This window comes from Glycine soja, chromosome 6 (genome assembly GCF_004193775.1).
Source record: "Glycine soja cultivar W05 chromosome 6, ASM419377v2, whole genome shotgun sequence".
Taxonomy (NCBI): domain Eukaryota; kingdom Viridiplantae; phylum Streptophyta; class Magnoliopsida; order Fabales; family Fabaceae; genus Glycine; species Glycine soja.
The window spans coordinates 5,487,368-5,507,261 of NC_041007.1; the positions used below are offsets into that span (position 1 = coordinate 5,487,368).

Consider the following 19,894-nt stretch of genomic DNA (forward strand, 5'->3'; position numbering starts at 1 on the left):
TAGGGATAAAAAACTGGTATGCATATAGCTTACCTAGTTCTATGTATTTGTTTTGATATTTTTATTCCTAAACTAGTTCTGCAAATTATTCCACTACATTTGGTAACCTTTCACACTAGTTACTTCTGTTTTAACCTTTCCTTCTTTATTCTTTTTAATAGGTAAAAATGATAAAGAGTGATAACTTGGGGAATGGGGAGGGATGAGCTTTAAGAGGAAAGTTTATCAAAATATGTTGAGATCCCACCAAGAAACCAAATACTGTAATTACAATAGTTGCCAACATTCAAAATAAAAAATAAAATTGATACCTTAATTTGATCTCTATTTTTCAACTTTTTTTAATAATTGTTTTTCAATTTGAAATGAAATGCAGGGAAATAGTTGACAGGATTTGAGTTGGTGGAATTTGATCTCTAAGTAGTCAAGGTAATTTTGAGAAGAATTTGGTCAAACAAAATGTTAAATACTTTGATTAGTCATGATTCAAATGTAAAAGTCCAAATTTCATATACTCTTCTTACGAAGTGGATCATTAGTCTAGGTTTGTGCTAGTAAAACATGGTGGAAGACTTAACATATGTCATATGTCATGGTTGATCAATTGATTTGCCATCCTATTTTATGCTCCTATGCTAGTTTTGGTCCAAAGCATTTAGGCTTTGGTGATATTGATACATGCATGTATGATGTATCAAATTAGGAAGGGTCTACTTTATATATAGCATGGTTTGAGTCTATTGCATGAGAGTAAGGTTGTTTTTGGTCTATTTATTATCATAGGGAGTAGGAATGAGTAGATGGGGTAGCTTCCTTTGGGAGAGTCCAAAAGGATATACCGGAGTGGCTAACGTAAAATATCTATTTCTTTAATTATTTCATTTATTGATATATTGATATTTTCTTTGTTATTTTAATTATTATGTTCATACATTTATGACTCTTCTGTTAATATTTACTGACAATCATGATGTTTAATATTTCTAAATCTATATGTTTCATGAGAATTAAATTTGTTAATATGAAAGTATAAAAATAATAGAGGGTGAGCCCTGGTGCAGCGGTAAAGTTGTGCCTTATCAGTTCACTAAAGATTCAGTTATTGTTCATTTTGAAAAATAATGTATGAATTAAAAAGTTATAAACGATTTCTTTCCATCTTTCTTTATAAACTGTGCAGTAAAATCTCACTTAATTATAAATTTTGCCATTCAATTTTTATTTTGATGAATTTTGCTATTCAAGTTTTTTCAATTTGTACACATTTTATCATTATTGACATGTAAAAAAAATAGTTAAAGATAAAATAAAATGATATTGTTTTGTTAACACCATAATGATAGAATGCACCAAAATTGAATAATTGGACGGTAAAATTTATAAAATATTAAAATTTAAATGGTAAAATTTATGAGAAAAAAACTTGAGTGATAAAATTTCTAAAATTTTAAAAGTTTGATGATAAAATTTTTAAAAATATATAAAACTTGAGTGATAAAATTTACAAATTAATAAAAATTTGATGATAAAATTTATAATTAAATTATAAATTGTCTGGTCTGTAACGTTTGTTCCATTGTAGATATCCAAACATTCTAATCCATTACATTTCATTATTCTTCATTCCATCCTATTTTCTGTTTACCAATCCAAACACAGCCTTAAGAACATAAAATAAGACAAGGAATGAGATTCCAAAAGTAAAGTAACATTCCCATAAATACTGAGTATACAATTTCGGTCAAAGTTAAATTGTATAACGCTACGTGATGATCATATATAGTTAGATGCCTCTCGCCATTCACATTGTGCATCTTACATTTGTAACAAGAAAAAAAAAAAAAAACAATATCGTGCATCTTACATTGCCAAAAATTGAGACATGAAATTAAATGTAAAAAAAAAAGAAAAGAAAAAGAATACTACTCTAAGCGATCTGAGAGAAAAAATAACTTGATTCAAAGAATACACAATTGCACATGCTTAATGAATAAATGGCTATGGAAATCTTTTTAAAAGAATGTCCGCAAAGAAAAAAAATATTTTTTTCTTTAAATCATTAACCACTCAAATGCATAAATTAAAATAAATGCAGGGTGTAATAAGAGATAAAACTAAAGCGAGGAGTAAGCATACATGTACAATATTTGTTGAAGTAAACCGCATTATGATTTTTGATTTTTATAAATGCATAATTGCATATCTTATTTCACTAAATTTGCGTAACTGTATATGTTAGGTGAGGTAAAATAAATTCAATTTTTGCTCATATTTAATTTAATGAAATATACTATTAACTTATATGAGTCAGTAAATAAGTTATTATACGACTGATCAGTTAATGGTGTTTTAGTTTTTGAAAATTTTATTTCTAGTTTTTTTTAGTAGTTATTATATAACCTGCAGATGGTAAATCCATGGGCCTGATTAATATTCCATATTCCTTCGTATCGGGTCAGAGTAAGCTCACTATAAACTAGTAAGGAATAAATTGTTCCTAAATGTTGTGTGACTTCAAAGGGGATAAAGTGCTTCTAAAACAATTTAGTTTATAACTCTTAAAGCATTTGTTTTAATTTCTAATATATTTAAAATAGTTAAACTTTAATCAATGTACACTATGCAAGGAGAAAAAAATGTTAGTTATAAGAGTTTAAGTATTTCAAAAAAGAATGTAATATGTTTTTAATCCTTTTATTTTCAATAAAACTTTAGTTTTAATCAATTTAGTCTTAAACTTTACCAAAATTATAATTTTCTTCACTTTTCGGTGTTAATGTTGTCTATGGGGACTTGAAATGATTACTTCTAAATTGATTAAAATTAGAAGTTAGGAATCAAAATAAAGTTTTACCAAAAATACATGAACTCTGAAAATATATTTTTCCATTTCAAAAAATATAAAGACAAAAAATATCAATTTTGAAAATTAAGACAAAAATAAAAATTTAAATCTTTTCAAAAGATTAAAATTACCATTAAACCTTGTATGATTTTACTACATAAGATTGTTTGATACATATTTTACTATAAAAAATTAAAACTCAAAATAAATTTTAAGAGACTTTTTATTTTATTTTATTTTAAATAAGAAAGTTATATATTACGTTTTTTCTGTTAAAATATGTGATTTTTTATTTATATAAAAACTAATAGAAACCTCTAAAAAAACTAATAGAAAATATTCTGTTGTTGGTGGACCATAGATATTCTCTGTGTTGACTATTGATCATAATTTTATTCGTTATTTAAGTTTCTTATTAATCAGTAGCTTAAATAATTAATAATGGATTTTTTTATTAAAATCACATTGAAAATATATTCAAAATTATTGTTGTAACATTAAGAACATTCATTAAATATATGTTTTTAATCAATATCGGTAAAATATTAGTTAGCAATTACACTATTAATTAATTTATATTTAATTTTTAAATATCTAATTGATATCTTATTTATTTTTAAATATTTTTAAGTATTTTTTTTATATATACATATTATATTTTAATGTCAGGATTATTTTTTTTTTACACATTGATTTATTCTTGCTATCGAATATCTATTTTATCTTTGTCATAATATTAGTATTGTCTATTAGAGAAAATTATATTTGAACTGGATATGATTATTATGGATGATAAAAATTTTCTTCCAAATATTTAATGTAATTATATATCCAAGATTCAAAGATGACCGGTTAAACTAAAACAATTTTATACCAATTGATTTATGCATTTGGGGGTTGTCATAATATATTTTGGTGTGTATATTTAAAAAATATTAAAATTTGTATACACATATATGTGTATATAAATTTGTAAAAAATGTGTGTTTAAATAATATTTTTATTTGTAAAAAAATATTTACTTGCAATCACAATTGTTACACACTTAAATTCCTTCCGTAATTACTATACACAAATGATAGACTTATTTTTCTTAATTAGTCTAAATTTAAATTTTGATTAATCGTTAGTATGAAATAAATTATGTTAGAAATAAATATGTATGAATATGATGAACCTTATTTATTATTACGTACTAATGATGTTAAGGAAAAAAAAAAAAACTCTAACTTGAAAATATGCCGCCAAAAGAAAAGGGAATATCCCCTCCCCTAAATACTATAGTTAGAGACATACTCAGTGATTGATTGAAAGTTCTCAGCTGTGTCGGTTGGAATACTCAGTAATCCCCACCACTAAAGATTAAAGTGGTACTATCAAATGCATTCTACGACTTAAAAATAAAAAAATAAAAATCAAGCGCATTCTGAACCAAATTGTGTTGCGGATCACATAGCCCATTCTATGAATTTGGGTTTCCATTTGTGGAGGGACCTAGAATTTTGATGCAAGGCTTTGCTAGTTGCCACCCCTTTAGCAAAAGAATAAAAAGGGAATTATTCAGTGAAATTTATTGAGTGGAGTTTGAATAGGAGGTAAAGTTCATGATAGGAGTTAAGTTGGGTCTAAACCCAAAGGTAGGTTTGTTGTACGGACTAAATTATAATATTTTTTGGAAATATTACTACTAGAAATATTATTAACATATTTTTTTATCATCATAATAATGACGTGGAATATTTTATTGATTTTAAATTTCAATCAACACGTTTAGTAATTACTTACTAATTTTTGGAATATTTTAAAGTTTATTTAAATTAAAAATAAAAATAGAATAAAGTGAAAGTAGTCATAAGAATATACGATCCCCACCCTTTTATGTGCAATAAAAAGAGGACAAAATATGTCATATATCTTTTCAACTAGACATGGCAACAAGGCTGAGTGGGGACGGGTATTGCCTCCCCCGTCCCTGATCTCGACTCCTCTCCAACATATATCCTTATCTGTTCTTTATATTGGACGGGTTAAGATTTGTTACTCATGCCCGTACCCGTCGCGAGGTACCCATCCACGGTTCATATTTATAAAAAAGTTTTTTTTTTATTTAAATTATATTGAAAATCTGATTTAAAAAGAATTGATTGTTACACGTTTATTTTTAACTACTTGTATTTGTAGCACATTTGTCTACAAAAAATGATCAAAAAAAGAATCTTAAATTATGTAAAAATTATAAAAAAATTAATAAGTAATTAATAAAATTTTAATAAATTATATCATCGGAGTAGGTAGGTATGGGAATGGTATGAGATGAGTAGTGACATACCTGTGTCCAATCACGATTAAAAAAGTCGAATAATCTCCAAACCAATATCCAATCAACTTGAATATTTTTTGCCAAAATTAGGACAAGTTTAGATGGATAAACACGGATACTAGAGTTTTATTGTTATGCCTATTTTCAACTCAAAATAGATTGTGGCTAGAAATAATTTATTATAATCTATACGAAACATGAGAAAGATATATTTTCAACTCAAAATTTCTAAAATAAATCTGTACGACTTAAAATGAACACACTCTAAAGTGAAATAAGATTTTCGTTTTGAAATTTCTGCCTCGTTTTGTTTATTTCACTGTAATTTTTACAAATACAATTGTAAGATTCAAAATTTTCGATAAAAACAGATACTCGTTCAGTTATTTATTTATTTTAAAATAAAATATATTTTGTCGAGAATATAAGTATAATATTGAAAAAAGGGAACATCAACTTTAAAAAGAAAAGTGGTCGCATGAATTTCATGATTTCATCTCCAAGATTGGAATTGGAATACACTGACTTGTCAAACGCTAAGCACGGCACGGATGCTAGTTCACGAGTGGAGTTTTATTGAAAGTGAATATATCAAATTATCAATCTAAATATAAAAATATAATTATTATTTTAAAATAACAGAAAAGAGATATAAAATTAATAGTGTAAACACAGTCATTTAATCACAACTCATTATATACTTTTTCAATCTATATCCTAATATATTTTTATTTTTAATTATTAAAATTTTAAAAAATTAAGTTAGAACATTTTAAAAAAATGATAAATTAAAAAAGAGATATTCTTCAATCCTCATGTTATGCTTCATTTTTATTTGTCTATCCCTTTTCATTTTTCATATTTTTTTTACCTTTATCTCTAAATAAAATTCCAATAATTTTTTAAAATATCAATAAATTTAAAGTATGATTTATATTGTTTTAAATATTTACTATTATGAAATTTATTTATAATATAATTCACAGAATAAAAAATATTTACTTACTATAAATTAAATTATATAAGAATAAGCATTTATGTTATAAATATCTATAACTGAACACAACAAAAACAAATCTGTACTGAAAATAAATAATATTGAATTTTTTCTAACTCATAACAGAATATTACAAAGTAGGCTTTTAATGATCGGTGAAACAAACTAACATGTCCTTGTAGAATAAGAATCCAAAGATAACGTAAAGAAGAAAATGCTACGTAAAGTAAGACTAGCGAGCACGGAATGCACGCCTGTGATCACGTATCTAATTTGAGTTTGAGGCGGTTATAGAAAGATACGTGATTTCCGAAACTTTAGTTAGATATATATGTATGCAAACGATAATCATGAGCAATTTAATTTGATTCGTTGGCTTTTGATGGATGCCACCGAGAAGAACACCTTACTATATATCGCCGTTCCTTCCTTTTTATCTCCCGAAACACATGCACGTGTAATTAACAACCAAAGTTTCAAGTTTCGCTTCAAAAAAAGAAAGCCCAAGAAAGTGCAAGAAAATGTCCACGCGTGCCAAGAACGTGTTTGCAAGGTTCTGTTTTTGCCATGATGAGGCTGCGGATGATGAGAGGCATAGAAAGCACGTAGAGTTTGATCAAATGACGAATGAAGGAAGCCAATACAGCCTCAACGGAGTTCCGCTTCCGTCTCTCGGCGCCACCGCCGCTGGCCGCTCCCAGAGATACAAGCTCCGGAGTTACATTGTCTCCCCGTACAATCCTCGTTACAGGTATGCATGCATGCATGTGTGTATATATATATATATATAGTTTATGGCGTTGCGTTAATTGGGATGCTTTAGGTTTTACGGGTAGTGGTGGTTGTAGAGAGATATAGTTGCCTAGAGGCAAAAGAAATACAATATTTGGACGCCTATAACACAATAAAAAAGGCACTATATCACAATTTTGAAAACATTGTTCACAGAATTTTTTTTACAAAGACTATCATAGAGTCACACAAAATCCAGTCCATCCTAAATTTCAAGTAAACTCTAATTCTAGACTTACTAATGAAAAAAACTGTTGCGCGCTAAGAGAGTAGTCCTACTATTGTTTGCCTTTTCGTGCAAGTAACATGTAATTTTAAATGAAAAAACATATATCATGGTATGTATATGTCACGTAATGAATGAATGAATGAATGAATGAATTAATGTTTTGATTGGGGTGATGCAGATTGTGGAACACGTTTCTGGTGTTGTTAGTTTTCTACACTGCATGGGTTTGCCCCTTTGAGTTTGGATTCCTTAACGATCCGTCGGATCCTCTTTCCATTGCTGACAATGTGGTGAACTTTTTTTTTGCCATTGACATTGTTCTGACCTTCTTTGTTGCCTACCTCAACAAGTCTACGTATCTGCTCGTGGATGAACCAAAGCTCATTGCCTCCAGATATCTTAGAACATGGTTTGCCTTTGATGTCCTCGCCACCGTCCCTTCTGAATTTGCCCGCCACGTCTTGCCGCCTCCTTTTAAGCAATATGGCATGTTCAACATTCTCCGTCTATGGCGTCTCCGTAGAGTTAGTGCCATGTTTGCAAGGTACTTTATTGTCCCTGCATTTCTATTACTTTTTTCTTTTTTTTATTGGATCTTACATACAAACTCATTATCACATTCCTTCCCTTTCCCTGTGTCTGTGTCAGATTAGAAAAGGACAGAAATTATAACTACTTCTGGGTGCGCTGTTCAAAGCTTATATGTGTAAGTATTTCCTTTATTAATCAAAGGATTTACTTGGAATGGATTAATTAATAGCACAAACGTTTTTTACATGAATTGTCATATTATTGAAAATCATACCTGAAATCTTATATAATGAGTTGATAGTGCATTAAAATTGATTTCACTATTTTATTACACGTTAATTTCTTTATTGTTAGAACGGTGATTTAATGAGTATACAGTAACCTAACTTGTAACTTTGCATTTGTAGGTTACGCTATTTTCAGTGCATTTTGCTGCCTGCATTTTCTATTTTCTTGCTTTAGATCGTGACCCAAGTTCAACATGGCTTAGCCTGGTTTCTGATGACGCTCAAAGCAGTGTTTGGAAGCGCTATGTAACATCAATGTACTGGTCCATAGTGACTCTTTCAACAGTCGGTTATGGTGACCTGCATCCAGTAAGTACCAAGGAGATGGTGTTTGACGTATTTTATATGCTCTTTAACCTCGGACTAACGGCATATCTTATCGGAAACATGACAAACTTGGTTGTTCATGGGACAAGCAGAACTAGGAAATATGTGAGTATCATCATTTAAATCTTTTAACACTTTCACAATTTATCTTGTCCTGAATGGATTTTGGGGTTCTCTTTGCCATTTTGACAAATGGTAAGAACTTCTCTTGATACATTTGTTAATGATTTAAGACTAAAAAGTAATTTTTTCATCTTTAATTATAAGATTTTTTTTAAATTAATTTGTTTCTACTTATAAGATTTTTTTTCTAATTTTCAAATGTATCAATAGTTTTTTTCTTTATATATTCTTATTTAATAATTCTCTTTCCAAACATTAATGACAATAATTAAGTAAATAGAAAAATAAAAAAAATATTAATTTTGAAATGATAATATAAATGATGGACAAATTATGTGATTATGTTTTTTTTTTCCTTAAGAAGTATGAATTAGTTTAAACGATTATATAATTAGGGACTAAGGAGAATTATTGTCCACAAATCATATCATTAATATTGGCCGGGGTTGTAAAATACAAATGGTGCTTCTTCATTTGTTTCTAAGAGGTCCATTAATATTCTGATGGTTTCTTTTTGGTGGTTGGTTTGTGGCATGTTAGAGAGACACGGTGCAAGGTGCGACAAGTTTTGCCCGTCGGAATCAGTTACCTATCCGCTTGGAAGAACAGATGCTTGCTCATTTGTTTATGAAGTACAGAACTGATTTAGAAGGATTGCAGCAACAAGAAATTATTGAAACCCTTCCAAAGGCTATTAGATCTAGCATCGCACACTACCTATTCTATCCACTTGTGGACAAAGTGTACTTGTTTCATGGAGTGTCGAGTGACCTACTCTTTCAACTGGTAATACTCTCTTTTTGGTCTTGCTATATATAATTCTTTGACCATGGTGCCAAAAACATGACAGTTTGAAGCTTTTCAGTGTAAACATCAATTAGTAATCAACATGAGATTCTTTCTTCACATGTTTATTATATTAATCAACATCTCACATTTAATCCGAAATAAATTCATCTAACTTATATGAGCTCCAAGAACGGCTATGTTGTATGTCTGCTTCCTGGTAGTCCTTGTATAATTGGATGGTTAATAACATTGTTTTATTTGCATATCTTGAACTGTTGAAATTGAAATTTTGAAGGTCACGGAGATGAGGGCTGAGTATTTTCCTCCAAAGGAAGATGTGATTTTGCAGAATGAAGCGCCAACAGACTTTTATATCTTTGTTACTGGTGCTGCAGTAAGAAACTACCCTCTCTTTATTTCCATTCACTTCATATATGCTCTGAGTGGTATCTAGAAAATGAATTGCATGATTTAAAGTAGGAGGGTTGTAACATGATGCAAATGAGAAAATTAATTGTTTTTTTTTTGTTTTGATAAGATTAATTTCCATTTATTGCATATGGTGGAATGTCTACTTCTCAAATGCTCTTTCTCCAATCTAAAAAGAAACTGAACTTTCATTTTCTTCTGTCTGTCAGGAACTCATCATTAGAAACAATGGAATGGAGCAGGCAAGTCTGGTTACATTAACACTTTTGTGAATCATCCCTGCCATTGTGAAGACTTGTCTCTATGACTAACAAAGCATGTGGTCCGCAATAATTGCAGGTCGTTGGTGAGGCAGGGTCAGGAGATATAGTTGGAGAAATAGGAGTTCTATGTTACAGGCCACAGATGTTTACAATTCGAACCAAACGATTGAGCCAAATTCTGCGCTTGAACCGTACTACATTTATAAATCTTGTTCATTCAAATATTGGAGATGGGGCAATAGTTATGAACAATTTTCTCCAGGTATATGAGCAATGATGACTTGTGTATTTTCCAGAATGATTCTTATTGCTAACTAGTTACATTTTAGATTCATTCACACAAGATTTTGCACACAACACACATCCTTTCAATTTGTAGTTTCTGTATAACATTTTCTTCATTACTAATACTTTGTGACATGTGCTATACTTTGATTCGCAGCATTTGCAAGAATCAAGGTATCCGGGGATGGATGTTATTTTGGCAGAAACGGAGGCCATGCTTGCTCGGGGCAAAATGGACATGCCCATTACCACATGCTTTGCAGTAACCAGAAATGATGATCTATTGTTGCATCGTTTGCTTAAGAGGGGTTCAGATCCAAATGAATTAGATAGGAGTGGAAAGACAGCACTGGTTTGTTGATTTTCTCTCGAATGAACACATGCATTAGTATATATGTATAATAAACACAACACTAGATGCTTACAACTTTATTTTCTAATGTAACAGCATATTGCAGCTTCCAAAGGCAATGAGCATTGTGTAAATTTGCTTCTAGAATATGGTGCTGATCCAAATAGCAAAGGTACTCTTCAGCCCTGTTTGGAACATTTATCGGGGAAAAGGAAGATTTATCAAACACACCCTCTCAAAAGTTACTAACAACCTTTTTCATACAACAATATGTGCTAGTACTGGTGATATCTCTAGACTCTAATTACTTTTTTTATTTTTTATCTATACAGATATGGATGGAAGTGTCCCACTATGGGAAGCAATGAAGGGTAGGCATGAATCCGTGATGAAAATTCTCATAGACAATGGTGCAGACATATCTTTTGCCGATGCAGGCCATCTAGCATGCAGTGCTGTTGAGCAAAATAACATGGAATTGCTCAAGGAAATTATTCAATGTGGCATGGATGTGACACAACCTAAAAAAAATGGAGCCACAGCTCTTCATACTGCAGTAGTTGAAGGAAACACTGAGATGATTAACTTCCTTGTAGACCAAGGAGCAGACATTGACATGCAAGATGTTAATGGGTGGACACCAAGGGTTTTGGCAGAACAAAGTGAAAGCGAAGAAATTAAAAATATATTCCATGACATTAAAGATAGCAGAAAACCAGGTGTTATTCCAATTTCAAAGAATGACAACAGGAGTGGGAGGTTTCAAATTGATCCAAGCATGCTTACCATACCCCAAGAAAGCATGCTACTGCCACCTTATGATGGGAGGAGAAGGTCTTCCAGCTCTTTTGATAATTCCATTTTTGGAATGATGTCAACTGCCAATCGTGGTACGTATATCTTGGAACAAATTGGTGATTGAGTAATGTTATATCCTCCTACAGAACTTTCTACAACTTTGTAAACAAAGTATTAAATAAAAAAGTAAATGCATTTAACGCCTTGGAAATATAAAACCTATTCAATATTAACCATACGAAGAAAGTAGGGATCAGTGGGATTTAAAATTATTCTTGGTGATTTTAACTTGAACAACTTCTTTTCTGATGCCCCCAAAACAGTTAGCAAGTGCAGAGTTGCATTTTGCATATTATAATAAAAAATTAATTGGAATACTTTGTCAATCAATCTTGAAATGCCATATCATTGAAAACCATTAACTTTTGTAATGCTTAAGTTTTGTTAGTTGTAAATGTAAGCATCTTTATACTAGCAATATATTAAAACTATTTTAACTTTTTATTCTTTAACTAGAGAATAATTGCTAAGAAGACCCATAATATAAATCCAAGAATGGATACATGAAAAAAAAAACATGTTTCAAGAAAAAATGAAGTCTTTTTTGTTTCCTTTGGCTATCAGATTGATGGAATATGTTGTGATTTAATTATGCAGCTAAGAGAGATCTCCAGGCATCTGAAAGCAGTAGCACTAGAAGGAGTGTGAATGGATTAGCCAGAGTGACACTTAGTTGTCCTGAAAAGGGTGAACATGCTGGAAAGCTTGTTTTGCTGCCCAAGACCCTTGAAGAGCTGCTAGATATTGGTGCCAGAAAGTTTGATATATCTGCCACCAAAATTTTGACCACAAATGGAGCTGAAGTAGAGGATATAAATCTTGTAAGAGATGGTGATCATCTTATTATTGGCGGTATTGAAGAGGGAAACAAGAATTGATTTCCATACCCTTCTTATTTTCTCATGGGTATCCATTGTTGTGCAATAGTATCTTGTCACTAACTTTTTTTCTCTCTTAGAAACACGTTTTTGTAACTTGTAGATGACAAAGTTATTCCCTCCCTCCCCTTCAGCTAGTTTAAGATTAGTCTATAGTGGAAAGTGGAAAAACAAGAAAAATAGCATTTTTTTTGCCCTTTTAATTTTTATAGTTAAAAACAGTTTTGATTTTATTATAAATCTGTTTTTGTAAGAGTTGTTTTTGATCGTTTTCAGTTTACAGTTGAAAAACTGTTAGTCTTGTAAAAAAAACAGAAAATCGGAAAAAACAATACTAATGATATAGCAGTATGGGTTAAATGATTTGTGGGTTACTAATTTATGAGGCGAAAAAAATATTGAGCAGAGTTTTTTTTAACACAAAAAAATTGCAAGTTTTAAGATAAGGAAAAAACTACTTTAATTTTAGAAATCAAAAAGATTTTTCTTTTGACTTCCTTACTAGGAAGTTTCATAAAATGTAGGTTAACGTAGTAACTAAGAAGTTAGAAGTATAAGGCTGGAAATATGTTTAAGCTTTTATAAGAAAATTCTAAAAAATTTCTTCGAAACGAAAGATTACTAGCAGTTCAGCGTCTGATTTTCTTTTCTTTCCACGTCTTTGATTTGCTTTTTGTCTTCTTAACGTGCAACCAAATATGCGCTCAAAGCCACACAATAGTTGCCATTTTTGCTCAAAAACCAAATTGAAGAATAGACAAAAAAAATTGCCTCGGTGAGGAAACTGAGTAGCTTAATTCGCTCATAATTTGCCTTGCCTTGCCTTGAGGACTACATCTGTTTGATCTATAGAAATTTGATTCTGCAGGAGCTAATGGGAGTATCTCCCTATTGTATTGTAGATTACTTGTTTAGTTTTTCTTGGGGCCTTAAGTATCCCTTCTATAAATACAAACATAAGTATATGAGAGTTGTTTTTAAGCTAAGATTTTAACTATTTGCACACAACATTAATGGAAATGAGTCATACGCTCATTTAATTTATTGACTGGAGTCGGGAGTGTGTATGCATGCTGACTATTTTAGAAATGCAGTAAAATTAATGTGTAAGCACCTAAAAAGAATCATTCTTTTTATACATATTCACAGCCTAAAAATATCAACCAAATTCTATTCCATTATAGTGTTGCTGAATGCTCATAGAAATAGAATACCCTTCGCCTTGGTTGATTGTTACAAACAAAATCATTATGCATGGTAGTTAGGCCAGTTGAATTGAGAAAATTTCCTTACAAACTCCACTGTATCCAATCAAAAGAATAGGTGTTAACAAAACAAATAAAAATAAAGAATGCTCTACTGACATTTATCTATATTTTAACTTTAAAAAATAAATAAAATAATTGAGTATTCTCGTTTCCTTGCTTTACCCCCCCCCCCCCCCCCCCCCCCTTTCCTTTTCCCCCTCATAACATTGATGTCTTTTCCCTCCACCCGAACCTGACTCATTATTTTGAGAACTTTGTAGCCAAATAAGGAAGGAATTGACCCTTGATCTCAATATTTCAGTGTGTTTTCCTACCAATATTGAAAGCCCATTTCAAAGTTCAAATGCATATTTTTTATCCACTTGTCTTTCATTTTGCATTTCATCTCTTTCACCGATTGAATCCTTTCTTGTTCCACAGAAGATCATCTTCAACCTTAACTGACTACACAAAAATTATGAGCACTCCTTTCCAGAGGAACATTACTATTATGTCAAATCCTTTCTGCATCCTAAAAATGGTTAGTGCAGTGAGATTTCACCATATTCAGACAGCATTTCCTGGATAAACCTGTCCAAGTCCATGAAAATAACTTAGTCAATACTAGACATGTATTGTAATTTGTAAGTTGAAACCTTAAGGGGGCACAAAATAAATTTTTAGTTTCTCACAAGAATCTTAAATTAGGTACATTAGTTTCCTATATTTGGTTTGATTTTTAAAAAATAACATTCCCAACAAACATGTTGCCTCGAAATTTTTTTGTCAAGTTTCTCACAAAAATATTCTCACGAAAAATGTGAAAATCTAAATTTTTTGAGTTAAAAAAATAAGTTTAATTACAGTAAAATATCACATTATTCTAATTAAATTATTTAATGAGATAAATAATTAAAAACTATAATAAATATACTATTTTTCTTTTATAGTAAAATATCACAATATTTCTTATCAACCAAATAAATTTAGTTATTGCTATAAATCATGATTTCCATATTGGACACAATTTTTTCTCTTGTACCAAACGTCACCTATAGAATTCTATATAAGTCATTTACCTGAGTTTGTCTGTCTTCACTGAAGCTGCTTACAGTTCTAAGTTTTAACTCTCCCCTGTTGGTTGTCATCTCATCCAATATCTCTGCATCGTAAAAGTCTTCTGAGCTTCCATCAGTATCAGTATCTGGCTCCTTATCCTGATTAAACATTTTCCGGTCATAAGTTGGAAAGCTTGGAATATACAAACAAATGTACAAAACACATGGTCTTGCATAACAAGAATTCAACTATAAATCGTACCCTCAGTGAACCATGAGGAGCACCAGCAATTTCCTCATACCCAGAAGCATCTAGTTCTTGAAGATGGCTAGGCTTGAACATCTTTGGAAGCAACTGTTCTCTTATAATTATGAGAAGGAAGAATGGTACGGGGAACAATATTCCACCTATAGGTATCCAAGTCACCCCGAAACATAACGCAAAATACGCTAACTGTAAGGCTGTAAATGCAGCTATGGTCTTGAATGGTACTGTCTCCACAAAAGAGGCATGTGAACCTTCCAAAATTCTGCCCAAACAGACAAGAACCATGACAAAAAATACGTAATTAGCTTCTTACAGTATACTAAAATGCCTAGTGAAAATGTAAATTTGAAGGCCGTGATCAATGTCTCAACTTCAAAACCATGATGCATTGAAACTAATTTACATAAGGCTATACTTACTTGTAACGCCGGCTTGGGGTGACGAAGAGAAGCAATATCCTTTCCCAGAACTGATTCCCTGGGAGACTATCAATTGCCATGTAAGCGAAATATCCCCAAAGAACCGAGGTTGGTATCCTTTTGATAACTGACATGGCTAAGATTGATACGCCAACCAGGAGGGACTGCAATAAGTTGGTCATTCTTTGCTCATTAACACGCACTGGCAAATATTCATCTATGTGTTTCTCAGGATCAAACTTTTCCCTTGCACCATCCTTGCTATCAGATTGCATTACAGCTTCCTTCAAATTCTCCAATTCTTTAACCTGTATCAATTTCACAACATTGTATCACTCTTGGGCATCCCTGCATACACAAATTCCACACATGTATCGAGCCAACAATACTTACCGTAGGGTCTGTATCCATTTCTACAATCACCTCTTCCATCTTTCCATATAATTCAGAGTTGGTCCTTCGTTGCTTAATGCATTCCTTGGCGCTCTTCACCACCTTCTTTCGGATCAACTGCAAATTTATAACGTAAAACAAGAATCTAAATTGAGTTGATATTTAATAAATAAGAACCTAGGATAGTCTTGATGCAATAGATGATATTTACCCGCCTCCTAAGGACTGCTAAACTCTTTGTATGCATGGGGGACTGTGGAAGGACTCCATTGGAAGGAGGAAGGCCAAGGATCCCGCAAATCAGAGTCTAAGAACCATAAAGATATGCCAGATATATAACTTTATCAACACCGAATAACATAAAAGCCAAGTTTTAGGAAGAAGGGTGTTAGAGACAAAATAACATACCATTATTCCAAGCAGCAAAACATCATAGTGGTAGGCAGATGGTTTTTGAAGGTTAAATTCTTTCTGTTGCGCCATCTGCGAAGCTACGCTGTGATCGAAAAAGTATAAGCCTGCTATCATCAGAGCTGGAATAATTGCCCCAAATATATAAACCACGGGTACCTTCCCCATATCCTGCAGTTTTCAGTAGCTGTTAGATAAGATATTTGGACTTGCCTAAACTAAAATGATCACTGCTTGCTGTTCACAATGTTGAACACCAACACCCTAACATAAAAGCAGAACGCGTACATGGCATGGACAGAATCAACGCAAGCATGCAAACAATGTATTTTGCTTAGCAAACTAAGCCAAGTACTGATATAATTCTGTTTCAAAAGAATGCAATTAGGATGGAAAAAAAACTGTACACAATGTATAACAGTACCTTCACTACTGTCCAGTGATAGAGAGATGCAGCATCCCAGGGAAGGGGAGCAATGAGCCTTCTAGGAACACCATCTGGAACTTTGCCTGGTACAGCATAAGATAGTGCAGTCCATAACACTACCATCATTGGAACCCCATAATCTGCAATAAATCCTCGTAGCCACCCTGCATTGGATGCCAGAATAAGAACCAATTAAGTGACGAGATAAATCAAACCAAACACAAAAACATTGTGTTGCATACAAGCTCTATCTTGTATGATTTTTTTTTGGATTATTTACCTGTTCCATATCGCCACGTTCTTGCTCTTCTGCTTTTAAGGGCAGTGACAAGTAGTCCAAAACAGAAAATGATTGCGAGTAATCCATTTGTATACAGCCACTGGAATTGAAATTCCACTAAGGAAGGATTTTCATTCTTTGGCGTGTTGAACTCGCCTATCAATCCCTGCGATTCAAGGTTTAAATAAGTGCCATGTTGAGTTCTGTAGTGCCAACAAATTTACAATCTATTTTTGATAGGAAGTGGAAGCAACACCTTTATAGCCTCTTGAAAGAAGAGAACAGTTATGAGCATGCCAAATAACTCCCCTGCAATTCTTGTAAACCTTGTGATAATTGTGCAAGCATTGAAAATTGCAAGCAGAATCAAAAAGATTCCCGTCCAAACACAAACCCTGAAACACAGTGAACGATGAAGTTAGACAAACATACATGTAATGTACTATGATTTATTTTAGGATACGTGAAAAGCAGAAACAAATTTATAATGTAAAAAAGTGCCGTACCAGCCAGCCCAAGGCAGAAAGAGCTTGCCACCTAGTTCAGGTGTCTTTTGGCAAAAACTGTACAGGTAAGTGTACATTATGACAGTGGGTTCAGCAACTCCTAAAATCAACAAAGGTTGGCCACCTAATATTGAGTGAACAACTCCACATATAGCAGTAGATGCCAATGTTTCCACTGTGCTCAAGGTTCCATCTGTTAAAAAAACACCATATTGAAGCTCACTTATAGAACATTAAACATGATATCCAACAAAAAACTGAAACCAACTATTAGCTCAAAGATTTGAAGGTGTTGAAAACATAAAAGAGATTGTTTTGCCTGTATTCCTATTAAGTTGCTCTCCGAAGGCGATGACAGGAAGAGCAGAAGCAAAGAATATGTAGAAAGTTGGAGCCAATATGCTGCCATTAATCAAAGAAGCATGAATAAGAATAAATGCAATACATTTAGGGATTACAAAAAGAAAATTCCTAGTAAGCATGCATGTTTTTTCCCAAGATAAACAAGAGTTACCTAACGCCAGAACAGATTGCACAAATCCAGTCTTGTTTATAGAATTGAGCTCTTCCCTTGACATCTTGAATTATTCCCTTAAATGGTGCTCCCATGTTTCCCACAGCTGATGGAGCAAATTATGCACAGCACAGATTAGATATGATATACCAATTAATAACTTTCAGAAAATTGATTGCATTTGAAGATAGTCAGGATGTGTGATGTAAATGTGAGGAACTTTTTGGCTAGTGAAATGAAATCTATCAGCATGTATTTAAATAAGAAGAAAGGAGGGAATGAGACATGGATAATGGAGTCAAAGGCACAGAGAAAAAACAACAAAGGGACAAAAGATGACACTGCAAGAAATGACAGCCAATAGTTGGATACATGTGATGAAAATGCATTTATTCAGTTGCCGCGTGTGTATACCGCAAAAAAAACTGGGAAAAAAACATTTTAAAACATAGGAAATCTTTGGAATCCAATTCTTGCTTCTTGTTTTTATGGCAATCTAGGAAACCAAAGACAGGTCAACCTGACATGGACTATGATCAACTAGTACTTGACAGTGGGTTAAAGCAGAACAAAAAATAAAAATCGTATAATTGAATAATAAAAAATGGGATATACAGAATGCCAATTATTTTATATGAACAGCTTTAAATCGCGTGTTTGTGTAAAAGAAAAATTACATCAGACATGTATTGTAATTATATTATATTCTAAAAGAGCAGTATAATTTATTTATTTTTATCTAAATCTATACTAGATTTTTTAAAAAAGAAAACTTAGAATCAAATACGTGAACATTTATCTAAAATGATGTTGACAAAACATAAACTAATGAGAAGACACATGAAGATGATGAAAGAAGAGTAACGTAAAAGGGGTGCTCACTTGTTCAGAAATGCACCAATGTAGAACAAAGGAAAGCAACGAGGAAGTATATCAGGCAGTGGCAATGGCAATGGCAAGTATATGAGGCGTTTGAGGAGGCCACAACCAAGCCATGATGACTTAAAAGAGAAGAAAAAGAAAGAATGATTAATTAAGAATGAAGATGATGGTTAATTAAGATAAACATAATTGAATAGAAGTGAAGCGCACTTGATGAAGAAGGGGCTGGCTGGGGTCCACACGGACGAAGAGGAAATAATAAGAGAAGTAGTATGTTTGTTGGCTGGTGGGACCCACACCTTTCACTCTCTCCCTAGATCGGAGAAGAGAGGGGTCTCAGAGTGCTAAAATTAGCATACTAAAACCGGGATTTGTGGGACCCAAACTAGGGAGATCCGTTTTAACGTCCTAGGATTTCGGACTGCTTTGCATACGTAGTAACTGCTGTGGCCCACACGCCTCACTACTTTTCTTTCCTCTATTTCTTCTCTCTGCCGAATAAACCCTTTCCTTTCAAAAAATAGCTCTCAAACCATCAGCTTTGTTCCACTGAATAGTGGGTTTAGTTATTTTCTTAAAAAATAGTTCTCTAACCATTATTTAGACTAAAAATACTCAGAAAACAACGAATTCTTGGAGAGTTTGGAAGAGATTGATTCTCCACATAAACGTGAGTTGCATCGCTGTCACACACACGGAAACTGATGATTAATATTGAGAGTAAAAGCGACAATCACCGAAGCGCGTATGGTATTATTATGACTCAGCTGGCATTAGTTTGGTGTTTTGCTTCGAAATCTCATACTTACATACATTCCACATTCCTTTTTAGTTTGTTGTTTTCGTTTTGATTCTTTGAATGTTAGCCTATTTGTCCCATCGGAAAACCCGAATGATTATGACCACAGTTTAGTACAGTACTAACTATCTATGACTTTTATCAAATATGATTCTTTCCTAAAATTTAATTTCAATGCACATTGTCATTGAGCCTTAGGCGAACCAAAACAAATCTATCTTTTTGAAGAAGAAAAAACCAAATCTACCTAATTTATTATTATCACATCATTTGTTAAAATTAGAGGCTGATGTTTTCGTAACATTATAAAACGAGTTCAAAACTTTTCTACACTAACAATATAATCAAATTCTCTTAACAGGTTATTGTTCAATAGTCTAAAATA

At 32.1% G+C, this 19,894-nt stretch overlaps 2 protein-coding genes across 2 annotated transcripts; one reads left to right on the plus strand and one right to left on the minus strand.

Moving 5' to 3' along the window:
* Nucleotides 1–6,544: 6,544 nt before the first annotated feature.
* On the plus strand, nt 6,545–12,501 carry LOC114415008 (potassium channel AKT1-like). The gene is made up of 12 exons (XM_028379503.1): nt 6,545–6,913; nt 7,362–7,727; nt 7,832–7,889; nt 8,122–8,433; nt 8,992–9,237; nt 9,536–9,634; nt 9,879–9,911; nt 10,009–10,194; nt 10,375–10,569; nt 10,666–10,741; nt 10,902–11,459; nt 12,025–12,501. The coding sequence occupies exons 1-12, from the start codon at nt 6,684–6,686 to the stop codon at nt 12,303–12,305; spliced, it is 2,640 nt and encodes an 879-aa protein (XP_028235304.1). The 5' UTR covers nt 6,545–6,683; the 3' UTR covers nt 12,306–12,501.
* Nucleotides 12,502–13,762: 1,261 nt separating this feature from the next.
* On the minus strand, nt 13,763–19,135 carry LOC114415009 (boron transporter 4-like). The gene is made up of 15 exons (XM_028379504.1): nt 18,921–19,135; nt 18,711–18,829; nt 17,829–17,934; nt 17,634–17,716; nt 17,315–17,507; nt 17,065–17,203; nt 16,809–16,974; nt 16,526–16,692; nt 16,099–16,272; nt 15,902–15,997; nt 15,691–15,807; nt 15,298–15,605; nt 14,873–15,140; nt 14,632–14,769; nt 13,763–14,143 (listed from the first exon to the last, which is right to left on the minus strand). Exons 3-15 carry the CDS (start codon nt 17,921–17,923, stop codon nt 14,120–14,122), a joined length of 1,968 nt encoding a protein of 655 aa, XP_028235305.1. The 5' UTR covers nt 17,924–17,934; nt 18,711–18,829; nt 18,921–19,135; the 3' UTR covers nt 13,763–14,119.
* Nucleotides 19,136–19,894: the final 759 nt, after the last annotated feature.